Source organism: Botryllus schlosseri, chromosome 2 (genome assembly GCF_051294905.1).
Source record: "Botryllus schlosseri isolate E-star chromosome 2, Bs_hap1, whole genome shotgun sequence".
Taxonomy (NCBI): Eukaryota; Metazoa; Chordata; class Ascidiacea; order Stolidobranchia; family Styelidae; genus Botryllus; species Botryllus schlosseri.
In genome coordinates, this window is record NC_137237.1 from 32427286 (window position 1) to 32453118 (window position 25833).

Consider the following 25833-nt stretch of genomic DNA (forward strand, 5'->3'; position numbering starts at 1 on the left):
ACACTGGTCAACAAAATGAAAAACTTCTGGGGTTTTCAAGGTTGTTGATTACGAATATCAGATTAATTTTGCCAGATTGGCCATAGCAAAGTAGATATTTATACCCCTAAAAAAGCTTAAAATCACTCTATTTACCATTGAATATTTCACTTGGTAGTAAGTAAATCTTAGATTTTTCTACTTTTATACTGAGCATATATAGATAATTGACTAAGATGAACAGTTGAACACTCATGTCGTTCTCAGTAATTCCATCAATATTAAAAAGACCTGATGCTATAACTTTGTTTGTTAAAAAAGCAGTTTTTCAAGCCTAAAAATTGTACTTTTGCACAATTGAAATATATGTTCTCCTGTGCCAACTGGTCATTCTACCAAGATGAATGAGAAGTATAAAACTATCAAGCGTTCCCTGGAAAGCCTAATTATTATACTCATATGCGTCTCTTCCCTTTCACTTGTAAATTTTCTTGGATAATTTTCCGTAAAGCCGACAGAGTGGGTATGTCAAGCTAGTATCCATATCAAACGAGAAGTTAAATCTGGAATCTTTGAAGGATCTCAGATTCGAATACGGACTAAAGATTACAATTTCATACTAAGAAAGGTGCTCACTGCATGGAATCCCTTCTAGGATTTAGTGAATATAAGTTTTTGGAAGATCATAAAGCAACCAACTACAAACAGTTGGTCTAAGAATTTGTATCTGCATATGGAAACCTTGGAACAAACATGAGCATTTATTCTCACTTTCTATTCAGTCATTTTGATATATTTTCTGATAATACTGTTGATTAGAGGGAATAGAAAGGAGGGGAAAGATTCCCTCAATACATCAAAACAACAAAATAAAGATATCAGTGCAGATGCGACGAACATATTATGGTAGACTATTGTTAGAACCTTCCGAAAAACTGCACTAAACTGCTTACAGCCGAAAATAGTAGTAAAAGAACCAATTTTGCTTCAGGATAAGTTATTAATATTATATTCCAACTGATTATTTTGAATTTGAAATAGGTGGTTGACCTAAAACTGATTTAATTAATGCAACGTTATTTGAGTATTTAGGTAAATACTTATATACATGATTGTAGTTTATTTGTGTACGTGATATCCGTCAAAGTCTCCAATTATGATAAATCTAATACCCGGAAATATAACTTTGTGTATGTATTTTCATTTAAAACAGTCTTCAGCGAGTCAAAATAACAAGTAGATTAAGTTTCTGAACTTTATAGTACGACTGAGCCGATTTTTTATCCAGCCCATACAGTGAAAATATGAGATTTTACTCAAAATCGATCCATGGATTATCTTCAAAAATAGAGCCAATTTGAAAAAAAAAATAAAGGTCATATTTGGAATCAGTGCCCTTCAGAACCCCCAAAATCACTCTTACTTTGTTTACCTAAAAATATGTATTGACCAGTGTTATCTACTAGTGTAGCTGATGATTAGGGGAGATGTGGTACCGATGGATCACTGGGACCGAAAATACTTTGAAACTTCTCTATGATAATTCCATGATCACACTCCGTGAACTTGTCTACAATTGCATTCTGGCAAAATCTTTCCTTACATACAAAAAAATTCGACGTGCGCGAGCTATGGGGTCTCTCACAGATGTTTTTTGTTTTGGGGGGTGTAAAGTAAATTTAGATCGACATATGCATTTTTCTTTGTAACCTTCAACACGAAAAAACCAGCAATCATTTTTATTGTGAAGTGTAGGGCTTGTATCAGGCTATTTAATGACACCTATTATGTTTTTCAGTACTTTCCTTGAGTGGAATTTTTTTCGATTCATGTATAAAATTCGTAGGGTGGGGACCGATGATACAATAGCCAAATCAAGCAAAAAATCAAGCATACTAATCATGAAATAAATGAAACTTGCCTACGTACAGAAAATCTTTATGTAATAACTGCATATGATGTTTAATCGCTAAAACGAGGTATTTGGAAGTCACACTGTCGATTTACGGGCAATATGTATGTACCCTCAAATTTATAAGTCCGAGCCTAAATCGAAACGTGATTTTATGACAACATTTGAGTTAATACTTATTCTATCTTTGGACGGTTGCGATCAAACATTCTTCTTTGGCTTGCTGTAGCTTAGATTATAATACTGAGCTAGAAAAGTTGTCACACCTGAGTTTTTTGGGTATATGTGTCATAGGTCCCCGGGTCGTGTGCCATTGGACCCACCGGGTGGGGAAGAAGAGTGCGCAGAAGCAAGATCATCACTAGCACGCGCATAAAAAAACTTCTCTCTGAGTGTTACGCATTAAATGGATGACATTAACGTTATTTTGCCACCCATTATAATTAACGTGGCTCGACGAGCCGTCAGTTGTCTTCAGACAAGTTTCATTGCGGTTCTAAACTCTGGAATGTAAAGCAAGACTGGTCTTGGAGACCTGCTGGTTTTTCTTTCTTTTTAACAGTAGTCAGTTTCTTGCTAACTCATTTGGGGATAAGTTTTTTGATAACGTTCCATTTCCCCCATGCGTTTCATGTTCATCCATCGTTTTTTTTAAGTTCATTAGTATTTATGGATTATAAATATTATTTGACTAAAAATGTGTTTTTAGTCCATTGCACCCCATCTTCCGCTAATGTGTAATGTGCAGTGACAGTGCGAAGTCATGCACTAGGGATTCGTAACCTCTGCTCTAAACACACTATGTTGCGAGCTCAGATAGAGCGATATCACTTTTCTTCACTATTCTGTGACACTTCCTTTTCCGTCATGTGAGCTCAAGACCGGAGCTCCTTATCACGGAGACCGCCTATGTGCCAGCGTCTTTAAAGGTCGAAATGGAGAGAGAGTCTCTCTGTGAAATAAGTGTAAGAGACCTGAAGATGGACGCGCGATAGTAACAGAGAACGAAGATAAGGAATGCGCGTGAAAGAGAAGTCTTCCATGAACGATTACCAACGCAAAGACTATGGATGTTATCAAATGCAGTGTCGTGGCGCACAAGTCCTAAACATGCGATGCGCGCATGCTATTGACGTATGATATTCATTAGGGTTGTCCAAAATTTGAAAAATTTCGAAAATGCTGCGTTGTAATGTCTTATTCTATAGATTATTGATTAAAAACATCAACAAGCCTGAAAGAAGCTCTCAGGAACGTCGTTAAGATTTCTTACAAAGCGTTTGAAAGTAGCCGTCTGCATGTGGGCGGGGAATCGATGAAGTGGGCGGGCAATCACGAACCTAGAATTTTGATTGGTTGGAACCTGTAATAATAAGCTACTGATTGGCTGAAATACTGATTTTGTGATCATTGCTGGTCACGATTTCGTTCTACTCTGTTGTGTTGGTTTGCAGCCATTTCTGTTCGTGGCATTGGCGATATGGTAAATTGACGTTGTTAATGCTGCCATCGACAACAGCATAACGATCCAGTAATATATTTTCTACCTGAACACTGTGTATAACAGTTTTGTTACTTCTTGCACAGGAGCTTGGCCAATTAAGATAAGAATGAACTAGATGCATGCATCGTGCTACCTTCGAGCCTTCTAAAACATACCAGTTGACAACGACTGTAACTCATAAATTGCAAACCAGTAGTCAATTTCTCCTTATGGCTTGTTATGGTAAGTCGACGTCTCTCTCTAAAACGAACGCATATTACACTTTTTATTCAAGATTTAACAAAGGCAAAAATGCTATTTACAAAAGGCATCATTAAAAAGTATATCGCAGGGTCAGTGTTGCAGATCACTGGCCTTTGATAAGAGTAGACTTCCTGCTGTCTCCAAAAATCTTCCTATGCTGTTCCACAGCTTGAAGCAAACTGTCTCTTTGCTGTTCATTGTCAGTCAAGATTGCAGCATAGTCTGTGCTTAGCTTGACACCTCTTTCTGCGGCATCATTAACGACTTTGACAGAACTAACGTAGCAATTCATTTTATTGAATGAATCTGAAAAGTGCCAATCATCAACCGGTTGACGCAGCCAATCCCCAGAGCATTCAAAAACTTCAAATATGTACCACGACTGGGGCCCAATAAGGTCAGACAACGTACTGTCCTTGTTGATCTGTATAGTTGCATTCAATGAGGGTGGGCCCCTTCTGAAACTGGAAGTTCGCTCTACTTGCAGGAGCGCCTTTGCCATATTTTCCCGGGTTTCCTTGCTTTCCGTCGGTGAAAACAAGGCGTATACAGCGGTTTCCTCAACAATATACCAGTCGTGCTTCAAAAGCTTTCGTGAAGCAGCTGTGGAAACTTGCTCATCATATTCCTTATAACTCAACATGTGCTGAACGAATCTCAAGTCATTACCAGCTGCATCACGACCAATGCTTGAATCCACCCACGCAGGGATATAAAAGAGAACCAAAAATAAATTGAAGCGGCGCAGCAGTTCAACTTCTTCAGATTTGTAATCTAATTGGTCGGCCCACATGAACATCTTTTGAGCATACAGAATTGTACCCATCCATCTCGCATGGTGTGCTGCACCAGGTTTGTGATGACGTATATCTTCATCTGCACCGAGAAGAGCAAGAGCATTAGTCACACATTGCTTGTAGTCATCCCGTGTGAAAAAATCTTTTCTGTTCAACAGTAGCTTGAACTTATCAACTATCATTGCAGCTCGTTCAGCAAAACATAGAGGAATAGTCAGAGTCTTGAATTGCTGTTCCCTGTCAAGACTGCTCCAGTTCCTTTTAAGGTGGGCAAACCATGCATTCTCTGGTCCAGTTGTGGCCTTTCCAAATAAAGATTTCCAAACGTCTTTCACTACCAGCTCATACACATGGTGCCGACATGCATGGTAGAACACCTTCCTTCCTAGAAGGTCTTCAAGAATCTTTGCCGCACCCTTCTTCCAGCCGCTGTTGCTTGCTGTAGTGTCAAAAACCAAAGCTGTTACAGCATCTTTTATATTCCAACTTTCAATTATGTTGAAAGTGGTTTCTGCTTGCGTCTGACCTGCAGCATTTTGCATCTTTTGAATGCCAAGTAGTTTTCCTTCTGAGTATTGAGGATGACAAGATAGGACAATTGACAGAGCCTCATACCGATTTCCTAATCTATCCTCTGTGAGCTTTCCATCCCAATGAATAGCAACATGTTGAGGTTAATTTTTCTGCAAATTTTTCTGAAATATCCTTGGAAATTTCAAGACGATTTGTTTCCCTGGCTCTCTTTGTCGAAGATCTTGACAGAGAGAACATTGCTATGTCACCGCCACAAGCCGTAATAAATGCTCCGATCAGCATTGTTGCCTTGTTGTCTGTTATTTGCAATCGATCCAGAGCTTGGGACACATGGGTATTATTCATAATATTTTTAGGTGCCATCAGCTTAATGGCTGTCGAGGTGCCAAGACCAACATCAGCATCATAATCAGAACTTGAACTCAAACTATCACCCTCTTTTGAAGATGAAGAAGATGCTAAAACAACATAGTCATCACTTGAGTCATGTTGAATGTTTTTAACAGTTCTATCCGCCATGGTTGCTGTTTTCTTTTCGATGTCTTTAGCGAGAATCTTGTCTCTTCCCAACATTATGCATTTGCGAGATTGCTGTTGATCTTCATAGAATGCAATGTCTTCGAGCTTTCTATCATGTGATAGATAAATGTCATTTTGTATTATTGCTATCGCATCTGTACTTCCAATATCCCACAACGTGTCCAAATCTTCCGTGAATTTTTTCCTCTTACCCTTGGGATCACTTTCCCGTTTCATGGTCGCCTTCAGAAAAATATATTTTTTGTTCAGTTTTTCAAGTAATTTCACCGCATTTCCTTTAAGTATTGTGGCAATTCTCGCCATTTGCCACACTGTCATAACATCATGAACCACCACATTACATAGCTCACGAGTAGGGGTTGACTGAGGGCAATGGTCTTTCAGATGCAGAAAGTAACTCATTACTTCTCGCAAGGTTGGTAATCTCGAGCCACAGATGTAATCGCAAGCATATCCGACCAAGTAATGCTCAGATCGAGATCTTGTTCTTCTCTGTGGCAAGTGCACAGTCTTCCGCCGTTTTGCCTCTGCCATGACAGTAATATTTTTGCCTTCTATCATAAATTACAGCTACGCCTAAAACATTTAAGTAACAAGTGTTACATTACGACTATTAACTCACCAACCCACAATGCCCTTGTACATAACCACAACCACTACTAACAAAATCGACCTCATCAGAACAGAAAATGCTGCTGCAACTAAAACATTGAGCAAGGAACAAGTGTTGCATTACAACTATCGATGCATCAACCCACAATGCGCTTTACAAATTCCCGTCTCTACTAACAGACTCGACCTCCGCAAAACAGAAACTACTGCTACAACTGATACATTCGAAGAACCACTGTTACATTACTACTATTGACTCATCAAACCACAACACGCTTTTACAGTATTACAGCCGTCACCAACAGACTCAGCAGCAGCAAAACCTACTTCTTCTGTCAAACACGGTGAAGCACCCAAATCAGAGCTGACAGCCGCCGTCATCATTGAAGCATAACCGATTACCCAATCAAGAATCGTGGTTTCGTCATTGCCCGCCTAGTTGCAATTTCGCCGTCGGTGGCCCGCCCACTCTTTGGCAGCTACTTTCAAACGCTTTGTAAGAAATCTTAACGACGTTCCTGAGAGCTTCTTTCAGGCTTGTTGATGTTTTTAATCAATAATCTATAGAATAAGACATTACAACGCAGCATTTTCGAAATTTTTCAAATTTTGGACAACCCTAATATTCATAATATTATTACGAGATAGTTTGACGGTTCTCAAGCGAGTGGCGACGAACTCATTATTCACGATTTCATGACTCTTATTCGTAGTTTGCGGAGTGGAAGTTACGATATCCATTATATAGCGCTGCAGCGATCAAATATGCTTAGTTTCTATATATCAAAATATTAATCATATGTATTATTTTCCCGCGTATGCGTGTTTCTAAACGTTATTTGCTTTAATAATATCCCCACCATGGTGGGTGAGTCTAGGAGATGGAAATTAAGATTTGAACAATGATCTATCAGAGAACGACTGTCTGATATACACCATAGAATTGACAAATCCGAAGTAGGATCTTTGTAGTGGTTCTGGCAAAACAGCCAAAGTACGTATGTATGAAAACAAGTCATCATGTCATACCTGGAAATCTCCATACCATATATCAGTGGTCGGGAACCTTTTTGTCCGAAGAGCCATATTGACCCCATATTTTCCATCTTAACTTCAAAAGAGCCATACGTTTTAATCAACTAATACGTTACAATTGAAAGATCGTGACGTCATGGTAGCGCAAATTCGTCGACTTTCGTCAGTTATGCGAGATCAGGTTCGTCTTGACGATATTCTTAAATGCGAGGACTCATGGGGACATAAGTAGGCGGAACCAAACATGATAGTCAATACGCAGCAGCATGCATACCCACTGTAATGTGTGATGCGTCAGTGACGTGGTTTCAGGGGAGGCACGTGCGACAGTGCCTTATCTGTCTACTAGATTTTGAACATTTTTACTACGAAAAACACGCAACTTGCATATTTATTGTTCGATAATATAGCGTGAAAGGGGAGGTAAGGCATGGATGAGGCACGGCCGGGATTAGCATAGCGCAATTAATCGTAAATATCATAGAATTTATAATAACTGATAACACTGGTCAACACATATTTTAGGCATACAAAGTAAGAGTTTTGGTGGTTCTGAACGGCGCTGATTCCGAAAATTACCTTAGTTTTTTTCAAATTGGATCTTGTTTTGGAGATAACCCATGGCCATGGGTATGACATGAGGGTTCTTCATAGTCAATTATTATCTACTGAAGTGCAGTAAAAATTACCAAAAACTACGATTTTTTTTAAGCCAAGTGAAATATTCAATGGTAAATACAGTAATTTTGGACTTTTTAGGGGTACAAGAGCCAATCTCTAATGACTAATGTGATATTCGTAATCAGCAACCTCGAAAACCCCAGAAACGGCTCTTAGATGTTCTGCCCAATTTTTTTACGTTCTGTTGGCCAGTGTAATTGATAAATAATTGATAAATTGATAATTGATAAAGTAATAATTGAATGTAATTGCTGCACCAATTCCGATTCGATTTCTCAATTTTCAAAGTATTCGGCGGTAAGACAACGTTGTGCCACACGCCTACTTTTGAACAGCAACTACAAAGCTACGTTCTCAATCAAGAACGTGGATCCCTATGGCGTTGTTTGTAATTTGAATTTGTAATCGCTGAGAATGTCACTTCCACGGAGTTCATTTCTCGCCGTAGATCAGGAAGACAATGTGTATTTGAAAACTGCATTGTCATACAGGCGTCGCCTTGTCTGCTCTTCTCATTGAGCAATCAAAGCATCGTGCAATCCGAGACTTCGTGGCGCAGGCGAGACAGCAACTTGATTTGAGGATTTTGAAACGGGGTCCGAGCCCCTAACCCTGAATACGCCACTGTATTCACCTCTCAAAGACATGTTTATACCGCCACAAGAATAATTATACTGGTCATGCTGAAGATTTAATAACAAGTTGTTGCAATATTGATAAATTATGCACAAAATTAGAATTTTCGCGAAGAGCCATACTTTATGCCCAAAAGAGCCATATATGGCTCGCGAGCCATACGTTCCCGACCACTGCCATATATCATACTTGCATATTTCCATATTCCATTACATCTCGTTATATGGTCTATACCAGGGGTCACCAACCTTTTTGCAACCAAGAGCTACTTCTTGGTTACCTATTGAAGCAACGGTCTACCATTTACTCCCGCCGTTTATCCGTACAATACTGAATTTCCGCTTTGACATTCATAGCACAGGGCAGGAATCACATTGCGGTAAGACTTCTGAGAGAGTCAAAAGATCTCATTTCATCTAGCTAGCCACTAAGATTTTTTTAAAGAAATCATTAATTAATTCGCACCATATTTGTATAAATTATACAACAACAGTCAACTCAAATTTGAAAATAATCATGTCACACTTTAGATTGGACATGATGTTATCTGTTTCTTTATCACTCAGTGGGAAGCCTGGCATTATATGCTATCAACTAGTGCGCTGTACTGGGGAATGTAACTTGACGTTGCAACTGTGAGCGAGTGTTCCAGATGTACAGTAGTGAGGCGTGTTCTGTGTTTGTTTTTGATGAAGTTCATGTCCGAAAAGGCTAATTCACAAAACCAAACACGCTCGCAACCTTCATAGCTGCTCCGGGTACACCACTGTACTCTTTCATATCAACATAGCATCAAAAGTTTGCTGGTTTTCTGCAGCCTGATGGTCTTTGAGGTGAAGGTCATTTCGCAGTGCTACAATTTCGATATCCAACTGTTCAGCATCCGGACATGACAGATTTCATTATACCGGACAGCAGCAACGATTACACAGCACGGTACTAAACTGCGTTGAGTTTAAGAGAAACAAGCTGTGTCAAAAGATGCATTACGTGACGGGAATACAGATATTGAAACTGTGCTAGTACTTCATGGCTATCTGCTACCGAATAGTAATGTTGTGGACTATACTTTGGCATTGTCCTTGACGTCGAGCTACCGTAACGGAACCCCCCGCCATTTCAAGAAGACCGTGGAAGGTATTCCGTTATGTTGCCAATATTGACAGTGCGCCGTATCCTACGTCTTCGATATCTTGTGATTCTATTACATGTTGGTAAATTACTAATTGCAATTGAGGATATTTGATATCGTCATTTTAGGTGTTTATATATAAGTGTTGTTATTGGTACGTTACATGTTAGAGTGATTTAAACAAGAAAAGCTAACTTATTCAATCTATATATTTAAAAGCTCACTGGTAATAATCTGACAAATATTGGTGAATTCTGCTATTCGATCTGTTTAAAGAACAGGCTCACGGGCTACGCATCTAGACCTCGCTGGCTACCTGAGACCCGCGGGCACCGCGTTGGTAGCCCCTGGTCTATACCATACCATAATGCTCTGGCGAAAGGATATTTCTAGTGTAATACGCATGCAGAAAAGGTGTCAACTGGAGTGATCGGTTTGAGCTCAAGCTGAAATAGTGTAATATAATGAATAAAAATAGGCAAATCACAAACCTATGGATATGCTTACCTTGCGCATGAATATTTTTGCTCAAATATTTTCAATAACCTGAATATATATTCGCGCTACTACTTCAAGTCTAGCAAATGCTTGCAGTCACTGTTATTACTAGGGCAAGTTTTTGTTGCACTGAAATTTTGAGATAGTTGCACTTAATTTCAACAAAAGTTGCAGTAAAAAGTTGCATTTATAATTCTTCAGAAATAATAGGGTATGAGATACTCGAAAGGTTCCGTTGTATAACCCAACACGCCAACAGTCTAAGATTTAAAGGATATCTGCTTGTTTCGTTTCTTTCTTCGCTATTCAATTGATCATGCATACACTTTATGCTCTTTAGGTTTCAAATCTACATGGCAGCATTTCGCTTTCAAATTCGGTAATTCCCCATTTAATGGACGGCCTGGCGAGACCGACGAAAATTACATTTTTCCTGTATGCAACTAGAAAATACCGCAATGCGGAAATATTCTAGTTAGTCCATAACAAAGTCAAACACCATAATCCAAACACCCTAGGTCTGCAAATCTGAACGAAGGCGTTGCAGAAATACTCAGTAATGGCTACTTTAACAAAATCAATAGCCTGAAAAGGTGACCCAGTGAAAATGTAATTTTCGGCGGTCTCTCCTGGGCGTCCGTGAAATAGGATAAAACTGCAAATTTAAACAACAGTGATTTAATCGAATTATTGAGTTACATATAGTTCATGCACTGTCGTACTTGACTCGGGTTGTTGAACTTCTCGCATAGATAACATTGTGATGCCGCTAATCCACCACATACTTCTTTTTAAAGCAAATCAAAAGGAGAACTATGCTAGAAATAGTTTTGTAGCATGTTTTTTAAATCACTCCGTTACATTTTGTGCAATAGGGGAGATGTGGTACCGAGACCGAAAATACTTGAAAAATTCTCCATGATAATTCCATGATTACACTCCGTGAATTTGTCTACAATTACATGCTGACAGAATCTTCCCTCACATGCAAAAACATTTCGACCTGCGTGAGTTATGGGGTCTGTGAAAAATGATTTCCGTTTTAGGGGTGTAAAGTAAATTTGGATCGACATTTGCATTTCTCTATATCACCTTTCAGACTAACAAACCCGCCATAATTTTTGATGTGAAATATTGAGCTGGTATCAGGGTATATAATGGCACATATTTTTCGAATCAATACCATCCTCGAGTGGACTATTTTCAAGTCGATTACAATATTTATGGGGTGGGGGACCTATGGTACCATAGCCAAATCAAGCAAAATAGATGGACCAACTAATTAGTTATAATCATTATAATCACTTAACAACAAAATCTCGCCTACATATATATAGGCTGTAAATCATAGTTACCTGTGGTGTTTTATCGCTATTACGAGGTATTTGAAAGTCAAATTGTCGATTTGCTGGTAATATGTATGTGTCATTAATTTTGTAAGTTTAGGCGTAAATCAAAACATGATTTTATGCCAACATTTTACTTGATATATTCTATTTTATTGTTGAAGGTCGCGACGAAACATTCTTCATTGGCTTGCTGTAGCTTAGCTTATAGTACACAACAAAACAAGTTAACAAATTTGAGATTTTGAGCGTATGTCTCATAGGTCCCATGATCGTGTGCCTTTGGACCCACCGGGTGGGGACCGATGACACGTTCGAGCAACAAATTTTAAACGTTTATAAATATTTTTTGAAAAGGCGGATATTCATGTAAATGTCTGCGATAGGTAGAGCTTGTATCGAAGTGTTGAGACAACAAAAGATCTGCTATTCTCGGCTGAAGATTTGAGGGCCAGAGATCATTTTGCAATTTTTGATCCATCGGTACCACATCTCCCCTACTTGATAAAAGTTGCACTAAAAAGTTTCATGAAAAAATTAAATAAAAGTTGCAAAAAGTTTCAATATAAGATTCCTTCAAACAGTGAAAAACATCATGCTACATATATTCTGAGTATTTAGGAAGCTCCTGGAAGCTGTAAAAAAAAGTTGCAAAAGTTGCAAAAACTTGCCCTAGTTATTACTTGGTATTCATTGCATTTCCACGTCCATGTTCATTATGAAATGTAAAACCGCGCCGATACCCCTAAAAATTATATTTTTAAATCACGTTTAGAAATTAGTAGTTGGCTGCCGACGTATAGCATGACCAATTGACCATCTGCGTTCAGGGCTTTGGTAAATCACAGCTAACGCGCACGGTAAAGCAACGAGGGCCCAAATAAGACCAGATAACGGATATTTGAGATTTATTTAGGCACCAATTTCGACGGAGATCCCGATATCCAGTATCGCTGTTGTTGTTGATGTTGTTATTATTAAAAATTGATTGTGTTTTAATCTCTAAGGTAATTTTACATCGAGCCGATATTTCTATTAATTATTAATAATGAGCTATCGATTTATAGCACGGTCAATCGGTTACTTTCTTTCGTGACTGCAGCACAACACCGCTAATGCTGTGGATCCGATAACGATGAGGTAGCGATTGCGATGTTTTATTTGTATTCTTATATCTTGAATTATTATATATAATCATATGTGCAAGTGGCAATTCTCTGTGTGCATATGTGCAAAATTCGTTTTCATCATCCGGATTTCGTAACCAGTTTCTATTGCGGCAACTTGCGGCAAATACTAGCTAGACTGTACAATGGAGAGAGAGCCGATTGCTTAAGTCGACAGCAGCGAGAGCGAATGTGAAAAATAATGAAAAGAGGGAATACGCGGGAACGAGAAGTCTTCCGTGATGTCGCACCATCGCAAATACACTGCATAGACGCTATCAAATCTACTGACGTGGCGCATATGTCCTAGATCAAGGGTCGGCAACCTACGGCCCGCGGGCCGGATCCGGCCCGCCAAGCGAAATCGTCCGGCCCGCGACGAAATGATTCGTTACCACAAGAATACGGCCCGCCGTTTCGTAATGAGTTCCAATCTGCAGTGCAGCACTGCTTCGAAAAATGTCAAAATTTATAATGTTTTCTTCCACTTACGGATTATGATTCCGGAACATGTAATTCACGCACCTACGGGGCTAGTTCACTTTCGGACCAAACTCAGTACAGCGTTACGGAGAAAAAGGGTTTTTGGTCCGAAAGTGAACGAGCCCCGTACTGGTCCGGGTTCGTCATATTCCGATTTTAGAATCAGGCTGCTGCGTGAGTCGCAGAATACCACTTTTTAAATGTTAATCACCTTAATAGCTCTCAGAGAAACGCAGAGATACCTCAAATATTACTGGCGGCACTGAACTTGAATATTGCTCTCAGAACCACATTCACCACAGCAGAATCCATCACCTCAAAGATCCCCCGCGTGCCCCCATCAAAAAGTTAACGGCACAATAACAAGCACAAAGAGTAGGCCTATCTATGCAATCCTAAAATATTAAATAAAATACCGCTAATTGTCTGTGTTTTGTATGGTTTGATTTTCTCTTGTCACTTTGTTATGACTACCGGAGTACCGGTACAGCTGTTAGCGATCCTTTTTAATATTGCCTTGTTACGTCATATTTTGCCAATTTGGTTTTCGTATGTCTATATTTCAGTAAGCTCTTCTTGTGTCGCTAACTCCTGACAAGGCGCACGCGAAAAGCCTTTGAGTCAATATGTTCCACTGTAATGAATGCAGACCAAAAGCAATAGTAAAGATAGGCCTACCCTAATAAGCATTGCTTTGTCACGTATATTTCAAACACAAGAACAACGAAACATATAGCACTTCAACTACAAGAAGCTGTTCGGCATTCCAAGCAATATGCGTTCTTCTGAAGTTTTCTGTGTCTTGGGCAAACCCGTCGGTTGCAAGTGTCACTGGCAAAACGGGTACATGCTTTGTTACGTCGAGATGCTTGCACGAGTGTATGAACTGAGAAATGAAATAGCAACGTTCCTTGAAAATACAAACATCGCCGACTCATAATCTTGTCATCGAAAATTGGTATCTAATCTTGCTTTCGTAGAACATTTAACGTCACATCTAAACAAATTGAATTTGCAACTTCAGGGGGAAACAACTAAATAAGCTCACTTTCCTATACTGGAGGAGAGTAAACCTAGTACCAGCACTATACATTTGTAACTGTGATTTACCAAATTTAATTAATGAATTTCCATCCGCTTTTCCGACATTCGTTCTGTACAAAATAAATTCTGACTACCCAGTACTCCGGTTAATGTGGGCGCCAATACCATTGCCAGAAAATTTCAAATGGGCCCATTTGAAATGCCATGCAGTTGAATTGAATGACAAATTTCATACAAAGAGCATATCGCTGATTGACTTTGACAAAGAGTACGTTCTTGAAATGGGTCTTCATCCCAGCTTGACCAACAATGCAAAAGAAGTAGCATCGACTTTTGGGGTAGCACGGGCGCATGTGAACAATAGTTTTCAACAATGAAATTCACGAAGAGCAAGCTAAGATCACGTATCCCAACGCACATTCTGAATATGGCCTGATTCTAGCTTCATCTGACTTGTTGCCAGAAGTTGAAAACCTATCACAAAGCAAGCTGCGCCAAGTGTCACATTTATCCTGCGTTGTTGAAGTGTAAATACATGTGTGTTGCTCTTTTTGTGATTTGTATGATTGAGATTGCAGCATTGTAGGGTAATATACCGACGTGACTGTTAACTATAGTATTAAGAAAAATTCCGGTCCGGCCCGCCAAAATGTTGTGCACCTGAAATTTGGCCCGCGACTAGCAAAAGGTTGCCGACCCCTGTCCTAGATAGTCGATACGGGCGACCGTCATTGTGGTGAATATTATTCACAATAATGCTAACACGCTGCCTTTCGACGGTTCCTAGAGTCGGAATAATTCACGAGTGGGATTATCCTAACCAGGCCATCGGAGATGAGCATGCATTTGGATTTGCAATGAGGTGATTTTAGCGGGATTATAATTTGAGAATGCTATTTATTCGGATCGCATTTGTATTTGGATATGCGGATTTTCATGAATATTTATATAATGAGCTTTATCGTCGACATGTTTTTTTCCGGTATCAATGTGCTGTTAATTGAACAGAGTGGCGTCATACGTAGGTCAGTTATCTCGCGGTCTAGCTACAGGCCGACGCGTCGTTCAAACGGGAAGAATTCCTTGGAGTTAATTTGTGTTCTCGTGTAACAGCTTTTGGGTGGGAAGACACACTCTTTTCGTTGAGATTGTGCCACAAGTCTTCAGATCACAAAGGATAATATGGAATATCGACCTGGTGTAATTGAGCATATATAGTTGAAACACTATCAATACAAAAAACACAACAACAATCCCGGATTCTTCTACACCAGTGGTTGTTGGACCTTTTTCCTCCAGCGCCCCTTCTCAAAAATTGCCTAGCTCTGGCGCCCCCATATTTTAAAGACTGTGGTAAAAACAATGGATAAGAGGCAGACATGATGTGAACCTCTGAAAGGTTCAGGCTCGTGTGAACGCGAACCTTTTTGAAAGTTTCTGTGTGAACGCCAACGTGAACCTCATGACCACACGTGACGTCATATTGCTAATTACAAACATACATATCAGTGAAGTGATAGCCTATATTAAAGTACAATTGTACATGTACACGATACCTATCGACGACTCGGGCTTCATAATGCCACAATGCTGAAGTACATATTGTCGTTTTAAATGTCACCAAATATATTTGCCGGGGCAATCAAATGATATAATAATCCCATCAAATCGATATCTTCCGTCGCTATGCCTACAATTTCGACAAGGACTTGGAAGGGAATACAATGTTTTGCCTGAACGGTCTAGGCCAGAACGGACAATGTATTCGGCTTCTGAGTATTGCGAGGTTGATACTGAGCAGAGTGTAAATCGGGTTTCTATACTTGCTACCGATATTATCACGTTAACAAGTTATGCAGCAGTAGCGAACACTCCAATCGCACGGATTTTGTGTTTATGATACAATTAACATATGATGTCAAGATTGACCACGTAAGCCTGCTAGATTTTTTACATCCGACAACGATATCAATTCCATTGATTGGTTGAATAAGCATCATTCGCTGACCACATGTAGTGTATTTCGCTCTCGATGTTGTGTCAACTGTGGGTCAAGCTCACAGCAAAGAGTCACGAAATATTCACAATCAAAAAGCTGCATATTTCGGGCAAACTTTCGTAACAATGCAGGTAAAATTATTGAGATTGTCAAGGTACACGCTCGTTTAGTATTGATTTTTTATGTTGCCAGTGTCATGCATAGAGTGGCCCGCAGTTGAAATGCAATAAATTTCAACCAAAGATGTTATAATGAAGTGAAAATTGTAATATATGAAAAAGGTTCACAGTGCAGAACCTACCAAAGTTCGTTTGTGAACGTCAACCTCTATATTTCCAAGGCTCACACACAGAACGCGAACGGGAATCTCACGTTCACACCATCCAAATAATTATACAACCTTTGAAAAAATAATTTAAATGGTATTTTTAAAACATTGTTTAACAAACTGAGAGGACAACAATCGCATTGCTGTTTGCCAAGCATAACATAGAAAAATATAAGTTCGGCCTTCAACTGCCTATTGGAACTCCAATCATCACGTACCTCATAAAAATCACTTGAATATGAAGGATGAATGATCTTGCAAGCCGTAAATCCGGAGTCATATCAGGGCTGACATATACTCTATAATAGACAGTCAACCATTCTTACAATATCGAGCGAGAAAGCGACGAAAGCAACACTAAATTGTGCGTATAGCTGAGTTTATTACGGGATGAACCATACATCTGCGGGACCCTTGGAAAAGATACGTGCAATTAGGTGCATATAAATCAAATAACTCGCTGTCATCGAAAGTAGACCAGCATACTTCCTACAATATACGATCTTATTCACATAAAATATACGCTCGCAGGTACGTCCTATGCTCGAATACCCAGAGGTGGTGAGTAAGGTATTAATCCTTCATTTAGCAGCAACTCAAGTGGTTGTCGTCTGATTCCACTACTTGGTCGCGCGGTTATGATGCAAAATTAATTCCACTGCTTTTTCTGCGGATTTTACAGGTAAACCTCTAACTTGGAGTTTGTCACGTAAAACGCACGATATAGATGGATTCTCATCATTTTCATGAGCGAGACTGGCACAATTGAGCGATGCAAACGATGTCATTTAGAGTAATAACAAAGATACATCTAGAAATTTCGAAAAGTGTCACTGCTGATGGTAAAAATTAGCAATGTCTCGTCTCAATCTATTTCTTTCAACTGCTATGTTAATTACATTCGAGAAATTTCGTTTCACCCTTCACTTGGAATGGTTTGGACCTGCTTTAAACTGTGCTTTTTCTACTTGTGCTGGGGTATAGAGATTCGTAGTCATCTTGTAGATCAATGGTTCTCAAACTGGGGGGCACATCCCTCTTGGGGAGCGTCAAAATTTGAAGGTGGGCTCGATTTACCTCCATTTTTTAAATCCTGCTCCGTGTTTAGTCCCAATTTCATATCTTAGAATTCTCTCATCAACAGTCATAACTAGGGCAAGTTTTTGCGCAACTTTAGCCACTTTTTTTTACAGCTTCCGACAGCTTCGCAGATACTCAGTATCTATGTACTATGTTGTTTTAAGCTGTTTGTAGATATTTTATAGTGCAACATTTTGCAATTTTTCTCTATTTTTCATAGTCAATTTTTACTGCAACTTTTATCAAATATTGCGTGGAAATGTAAAGGAGTGATTTAAAAACATGCTATAAACGATTTCTAGTATGGTTCTACTCTCTTCGATTTGCATAACAAAGACACTGTTATCTATGACACAATGGAGAGAATTTCATCTCCCCTGCCAAGCACGACGGTGCCCGATCAATATGTAAATAGATCGCTTCAATAATTCTGTCGTTTAAATTTGAAATAGTTTCCCATTTCACGAACGCCCAGACGAGACCGCCGAAAATTACATTTTAACTTGGTCCCCTTCTTCAGGCTATTAGTTTTGTTAAAGTCGTCAAGAGTGAGTTTTCTGTGATGCCTTGGGTCAAGTTCACGGACCTAGGCGGTTTGGGGTGTAATATTCTACTTGTTTTAGGGGGAGGGGTTATCGCTATGCTGTTTGGAATTTTTGGGGAAAATTATTCCCGTATTGCGTAATTTTCTTGCAAAAACATAGTTGACAGCTCTGCAGGAACTAGGTTATACAACGAAGCCTTTCGAGTTTCTCATACCCTAATAATTCGAAAAAATTATCAATGCAACTTTTTACTGCAACTTTTGTTAAAATAAAATGCAACTTTCTCGCGATTTTAGTGCAACGAAAACTTGCCCTTGTCATAACCTTCCATGTCATCAAACTATCCGTTGGTATTGCTAGCATTCTGGTTGCATTTTTGTGATATGACGATAGGGGGCGCGGAATTTTGCACTATCATAAAGGGGGTCGTGTCTAAAACAAGTTTGAGAACCACTGTCGTAGATGATTCTCAACTCTGAATACTTCAGAATTCCGATATCTAAGTGTTGGAGGTTTACCTAGGCTCCTCCTCGCCACCTCATCCGCGTAAGCGGTGTCTTACGGAAGCCTAGAGGTGGACCGTGCTATAAGTCGGCGGTTACTGAAAATAATGACGAATATCGGCCTGGTGTAAATGACCATAGTAGTCGACAAACACCATGAATACCACACAAAACAAACATACAAACTCTGCATACCCGGACCACTTCTGACAAACAGCTAACTAGAATGGATCGTGCATTATCTCGCGGACGATGCATACTTCGATTTGTGCGATGAGTTGTTCGAATTCTTATTACTGAACGACTTTTTAATGCTCATAACGAGACTAGAGTCTGTCGCTCGGCGTTCGGCCTTCGATGAAGATTGGTCCGAAACGTTGTTATCCACGCTGGATGGTGCTCGATTGAATTTCGACATTGCGGTTTGGTAAAGAAAATCCGGTAAGGCGGAATATAGGATTGGATTGAGCGCGCTGTTTATCGGAAGCAGTACGATGGCAGCGATAACATATGCAGTTTCGGTAATGTGAGCTCCGGCAAGCTTGGCGAACGCCATGATGCAAATGGGAATCCAGCAGAAAAAGTCCGTTATGATAAGACGGAGAATTTTCTTCTGTAAATCTGTAATTCGGGCAACATCAAGGTTAAAATCAGCATCGTGTCGACATGTAGCAATATATACAAAGAAACGTTCAGAGCCTATATCGTCGCAGTGGAATCAAAGTGACTTATGTCCTGTTTACAAATTTTGAAGGTCCATTTTTAAAACTTGACGAAAATCAAGTTTTTGAAAATATTTCAATTATTTTCGGACATATATTGGCCATGGTTATATCTGTTTCGTTAATTCAAAGTTAATCAGGGCCAATATGTTACTGAAAGATGATGAAAACTTTACCTAAAGTCAATTTTCTCAAAATGTGTAAAATGGACATAAGTCACTTTGATTCCACTGCGACGATATCTGCTATCTACCTCAGAAAATTGACATGGGTGATATTGCACCATATTATCAGATAATGCGCTATATTGTCGGAAATGCGAGAGGTGGGATAACGCTACAGAATGAAAATACAAGCACATTGCCAGGTGTGATCCGGGAGTGAATGTCATTTATTATGCTGAATATTTCTTCACGAGTCAAACATCGATTGGCAAGGGTATGAAGACAGTAGTTTTCAGAATGTATCACCATCGCAACATCTTGCGGCAGTGTGAATAGGCGGATATTGATTTCTGAGAATCCGAATCCGTGCGACAGTCCGGGTACCTGAGGACCTATCCGTCCCAATCCGAACAATCGGGATCAAAAATCTACTCGAGTCCGAATAATGCCGTCCAGAATCCGACAAATCCGAATCGAATAACTTTTTTGAAGAATCGTAATTCTACATCTCAGAATAGTATGGTCTTTACAAAGGCTAAGGCTAGGGTTAGATGATTTATATTTGCTTGGACCTTCAGCAAAACAACTTTAGAGTGCCACCGGTTCTATATCAAAACGTGGTAACTGTTCATGTTTGGTTGTCGAGCGGACGATTTTTTTCTTTTAACTTGAAATCCAAAGTCGCGTCTGGTCAGAACTATCCGAAAATTTCCGAAACGAAATTCGTGATAGAATCCGAATCCGATCCGACTGTCTCAAAATTGTTTAAAATCCGGTCCGAGCCCTATTCGAATCCGTCGGATGCCCATCACTGGCACTCATCAATTTTGATATTCACATTAATGCAATGGTTTTACTCTTCTATACTGTCCAATAAACGAAGGAAGAATTGACATGTAAACCACTGTACCAGTAACTCCCTTATCACTTTTTCGTGTTACGGTTCGAACTTTCGCTCTTTTCCTAGACTGATGATAAATCGCCGCGTACGCAGTGGCAACGAACACGAAAGAGCAAAAATTGAAGAGGTTCACGAAGAAAGAGAATCCCCAAGAGCGGTCGGAAGACTTCACGAAAAACTTCGGAATGCACACGCTGTTTATGCTGTAATATCTGAAAAGAAATGGAATATATGGCTGGTTGTGATCCGAACTCCGAAGGAAAATTTACAGCACACGATTATCCTAAGTAGGGCTGACATAGCGATATGAATAGGCCTGTAGCCAAATGCGACTCGACTATGGAATGACCTGATAACAAGTCGGGTCACGAAACCTGGTTTTTGATGTATAGAAACTAAAGACATCCAATGATTACAGAACACAACCGACTTTCTTTCTCTCTTATTCGTCTTCCCAAACGCATACGACATCACAAAGAAAATGGGCTAGGAGCAGGAGGGCAAAAATCTTTCGAAACATTTTGTAAATTGACATAAGGTGGAGTATTTTCTTCGCCTGATGTTTAGAATTGAATATAACTTTATTCGTATGAGGTGTCTGTGGTTGCGGAATTATTAGGCACCATCTTTCGGCCCCAAAAAAGATATTCCAATGCAGATGATAAGGTCTTAGCCAGCACGAAGTGCGATCCCAGAAAGATCGCCGGCGATAGAACCGTGGCCGAAGATCACGTCGGATGGCCCTGTCCTGGCACTCTGAGTCCCGCGGCACAAATGCGACCAGGAGAGTGAAATATTGCGCAGTGCGCAGTGTGAATATATTCACACTGATTTTCTCTAATAATAATAATATAACATAACACTGTGATTTTGGGTGAAATATATGTATAAGAATTACCCCCGGGAGTTGGGTTCATCACAAAATAAGGCCAAAAAACATCGTTTTTTACTGTATTCTTCTACAGTCATAGATTTATGGGAAGGGACCTCTCAAATTTTTTAGCCCCCCCCCAAAAAAAAATGCTACTCTAGCTTTTCTTTATGTCTTGTGTTTTTATACAAACTAATTAACTAAAGTAGAGATCATCTTCGTGACCTCTAAATCTGCAACGAGGTTGAGAACGTAATTTATTTTCTGTCTACGGTAGCTCTAATAAAGCATCCAATGGGTTGCGGGTTCTCGTCCGACCAAGGTCAACCCCAGAATTCCTATTTACGTGTTGGATGTTTATCTAGGCTCCTCCTCGCCACCTCATCCGTGTGAGCGCGTGTCTTTTAAAAGCCTAAAAGTTGGCCTTGCTACAAGTCAGCCGCAGCTTCGGAATAAAATTAGAGAAAATTGGTCTGGGTAAATGACTATAGGAGTTGACAAACACGATGAATACCACAAACAACAACAATAAAGCAGCCTTGGCTGGAGCTACTAAAATTACAGGGTTCGCATGCGCAGAACGGCCTTTTTGGAGATAAAATATTCTACTAAGCAAACTCATTATAATTGCCGAAGTCATTCAGTCGACGGAAGGCCAATTCAAACAAACGTAACTGCTATTTACAGATGTCTTGGTGGTGTTTGTAGAAAAGATAAACATCCCTAATAGAGGCGCGTAGCCAGCCGAAAGAGAGGAAGTTTAAATACGCATAATTAATAATCAATTGAATACGCATTGCGTGTAACGCAACCTTGGCGACGATTATCGCAAATCGAACTGACCAGGTCTGTTGCGAAATCTGCTCTGTGATGGTATCGATTTCGGGTGATTCAGATCTTTCTCATCTTTGAGAACTCGAGTCACTATATAGGAAAGCTAGCCTAAATATCCAAAATATACCACACTACACATCAAACTAGAACATCAAATACAATATTATAGATTGCACGTGCACAAAATCAACTGTGCATCAACGGAGTGTTAAAATAATAAATAAAACATGAAAATATAATATTCACGTAAAATGAAAACATTCTAATGAATATTTATCACAAATCAGACTTAAGTGAATCGAGTGACTTGATTTGACTTGAGTCCCCTTCAAAAATCGAGTGACTTGGCTGACTCGTGTCAAAATGTCGAATGACTTGTGACTCGAAGGTAGTGACTTGATCCCAACACTGTCGCACTCACGGCAAAAGACATTTAGTTTACCACGAGTTTGATAGTTTGAAAACAAGAGAATCTCGGATGCGGACCTAAAGGTCCAGCTATTTGAGATGATGTGTCTCACCCGAAAGATCTACTGACTTCGAAATGATCGTGTACAAAGATTTTACTTGACCAGCTCCTCATCTCATGCCAAGATAGCTCCTCGACGTTCAGATTCCCTGTCGACATAACGGAAATTGATCACCGACTGGGATTGAAATGTCACTTTTTGATAGTCATCGTTATTGGGCAAAGCAAGTTAGTAACGTAATACTTCCACTTTTCTGGATTACGAAAATATTTAATTTTATATTTCTATTAGTCTACTCAAGTGATTCCGTTTCTACAATCTTTCACGACTTATTTAATAGCCCTTTCCCCCCTAATTCCGTTAAATGCTGGAGTCATCTTTGGTATTCCTGATTAATTGCTACTAACTGTTTCTTAGTAAATAATTATGTTCGTGGAACAACTCTATCGTCCATGACTCCATCTTCTTTCAAGGCTGAGAAGTTGAATGGAGTTAACGTAAGCGTCATGTGCTGACAATGAAAAGCTTGACTGCGCGGGTGTAGTTGGTCCTCAGGACTTACAATGATATCGGGAGAACGATAAAAATATATTACGTATAAAATAATCACCCAAAACCTTTGGAAATATATAAAGAGAGAAACAAAAGACACTGAAACTAGATACATATAAAATTTGTTATCTCACAGCATCAGCCTCGGAATATGAGTGAGTGAATAAAATGAAATAATACTAACCAGGTATCGTCACATTAGGCTGCATGTCATACGTCAGGAGACTTGAAAATAACTCTCTGGCTTTAGTAATTTTCGTCCGGGGGCTGGCGAAGAAAATGTCTTCCTTGAATTGAACGTGTGAGACGAAGATTGTCGCCAGCCCGGGCAGCAATGGGACCAGAGCCAAGCAGAGAGATACGCACCAAGATGCAACGATCATCAGCGCCACCGTGCGTTTACGAGGATGACAAGCTGATTGGAACGGCTTTTTGAAAAACGGAGTTGATTAATTTCTCTGTCTCCGGTAGGTAACTATGTAAATTTAATTTTCTCACTATTCCACTGGGTTTAGGTTTTTTCAAATATTTACTCAAATTTTACACCATACTTCCACTTCTACATCAACAGTTTCCGTAGTCAAACTGTGATTGCTTTTCACCTTTCAGATTTGTCCAAATAGAAATTAGTTTTTATTTTTCAACAATGTCAACATTTTAACTGCCACAGCAGTTCGACAATGTAGAAACTGTAACATAATATTCAAAAATGTTGCTGGTGACTGATAAGAAACTTCTGTCACGCCTCTTTGATACTTAGTCTTTACTACTTGGTTATTTGTCAGTCTGCTTACACTTGTAACGGAATATGTTCATCTCATAGAATCCCTACATACTTGTAATGGAGTGGACATGCGGGTATTACATTCTACTTGTAGCGCAGTTATGTACCAACAATGACTAGTTTTACAACATATATGAGTCTGTTATATACTGAAATAAAACCCTCCAGTAAACACACCTTCAACACAGCGTACAGTCTGCAGCTTGTGAGCATAATCATCGTGATTACGGATGTTTCACTGGATAGCACTGACAACACTCCCAAGACTACGCAGGATGTGCTGGATCGCCATAATAGCTTCTGCGAGCAGTAGTTCCCCTGCAACGGGACAACAAAAGTTTGTCGTGGCACATGTCAAATAAAGTGTTTGCAATGTTATGTCATTTTATGTTGATGGGTATAGAGTGTAGCCGATATTAGTTATATATAACTACCGACAAATCCCTCCAAAATTTTGAATTCACCCTGATCTCGTCATCGGTGTTCACTTAATCACAATCTGAGGGGGTCAGTAGTCCGCGTTGGTACTCAAGTATAGAAGCAGACGTAGCTCCGTAAATTTCTATACTCAAATAGCCTACAAGTAGAATTATAGCAATGTACAAGATGTGTCAAACTACTTGATATGAACGTACAAAATGAGGGTTAAAAGTCGCACATCAGAAAATAGTTTTTCTTAGCACAAAACCTTTAAACAGTGTGTCGGCATACCTGCATCAGCAACCCTGAAATGCCGAGCGACAGGAGATAGATCCCCATGAGGATATCAGATGCAGCGAGGTTTAACACGAGAAGTCGGTTTGCCGAAGCAATCGGAGTCAAGTTGTGGTTTTCTCTTAGTTTCTTCGATTCAAGATGAAGAACCGTCTGCCCCATATGCCATAAATGAAGTATGAAGATTATTCGTTGAAAATATTGTACTAAATATGCAGCTTCACTTTCTTACACTGTCACCGAAAGTGCACCCGAACCGCGTATATAGTTCTAGGGCTTGCAAGCAATGATTTGTTGGAGAAGGCATGCCGACGTCAAAAGGAATCCGTCGCCGATCAAGATAGCGTAATGGTTAAGCGTCCGGCTTCTTGATCGGTAGGTCGTGGGTTCGATTCCCGGCCGGGTCAGACCAAAGACCTGATTAGTAACACTGGTATCCATGGCTTCCCTGCTTGGCGCTCATGCATTACAGGGATAGCATGGAGGGGTGGTGCATGACTTAGAAAGTCGTAAAGGCTATATCTGCACTGCCTTGTCCAGCGGCATATGCACATCATGCACTCATGGTATGCATATGCGCAGATCGTGTGTATGTATATCATGAGTCGGTGTATATGCCGCAAAAACATCAAGGACAAAAATAAACTACGTCCTTTCCTTTCCTTTCCTTTTCCATATAATGCCCGACCCGCAAACTTTTAAGTGATAATCAGGGCGATTGCAAAAATTGTTTACAAAGTCAAAATTATTTTGCAACCTTCATATCGCGTGCATCGTAGATGTTTGCACTGTCGGTTAACCTATCATTTGACATTTTACAGCTTGTAGCCTACTTTATAGGCCTACCGATCAAAAGGTCAAATGAAACAAGGTTGACATGGTGTTACTGGCAATGACAACAAAAAAAGCGAATTTCAAACTTTTAGTCGTCTCGTAAAGCTATGCGCAACACGCTACGTAACGAAGTTAGCTACTATAAAGAGCTCACAGAGTTGCCGCACAGCGACAAAATTCCCATGATCCACACGAGTGCCCGTAGGATAGGATTTGCAATCAGCTCGGACCGTGACGAAAACATGTCAGTAGTACCAGCGTCGCTGGTTGGACACTCATCGCTCCAGTCCGAACAATCAGCGCGTCTGTTGAACATCTGTAACGGAAATTGTATTTAGTGCCCAAAAGAACATTTCAAATATTGGTACTATAGATTTAGCAATAAAGTTA

General features: G+C 39.7%; 1 protein-coding gene across 2 annotated transcripts in view; it reads right to left on the reverse strand.

The window, feature by feature from the left end:
• Window positions 1-18249: 18249 nt before the first annotated feature.
• The window catches only part of LOC145457911 (uncharacterized), a 51354-nt gene continuing 43770 nt past the window's right edge, over window positions 18250-25833 (reverse strand). For both annotated transcript variants that reach the window (XM_080336215.1, XM_080336208.1), the window contains exons 13-19: window positions 25598-25759; window positions 24607-24762; window positions 24073-24213; window positions 23296-23539; window positions 22611-22707; window positions 20394-20596; window positions 18250-19218 (exon numbers count right to left, since the gene is read on the reverse strand). In XM_080336215.1, coding sequence (XP_080192341.1) covers window positions 18836-19218; window positions 20394-20596; window positions 22611-22707; window positions 23296-23539; window positions 24073-24213; window positions 24607-24762; window positions 25598-25759 — 1386 coding nt within the window. In that variant the 3' untranslated portion in view covers window positions 18250-18835. The remainder of the gene's footprint in view (window positions 19219-20393; window positions 20597-22610; window positions 22708-23295; window positions 23540-24072; window positions 24214-24606; window positions 24763-25597; window positions 25760-25833) is intronic.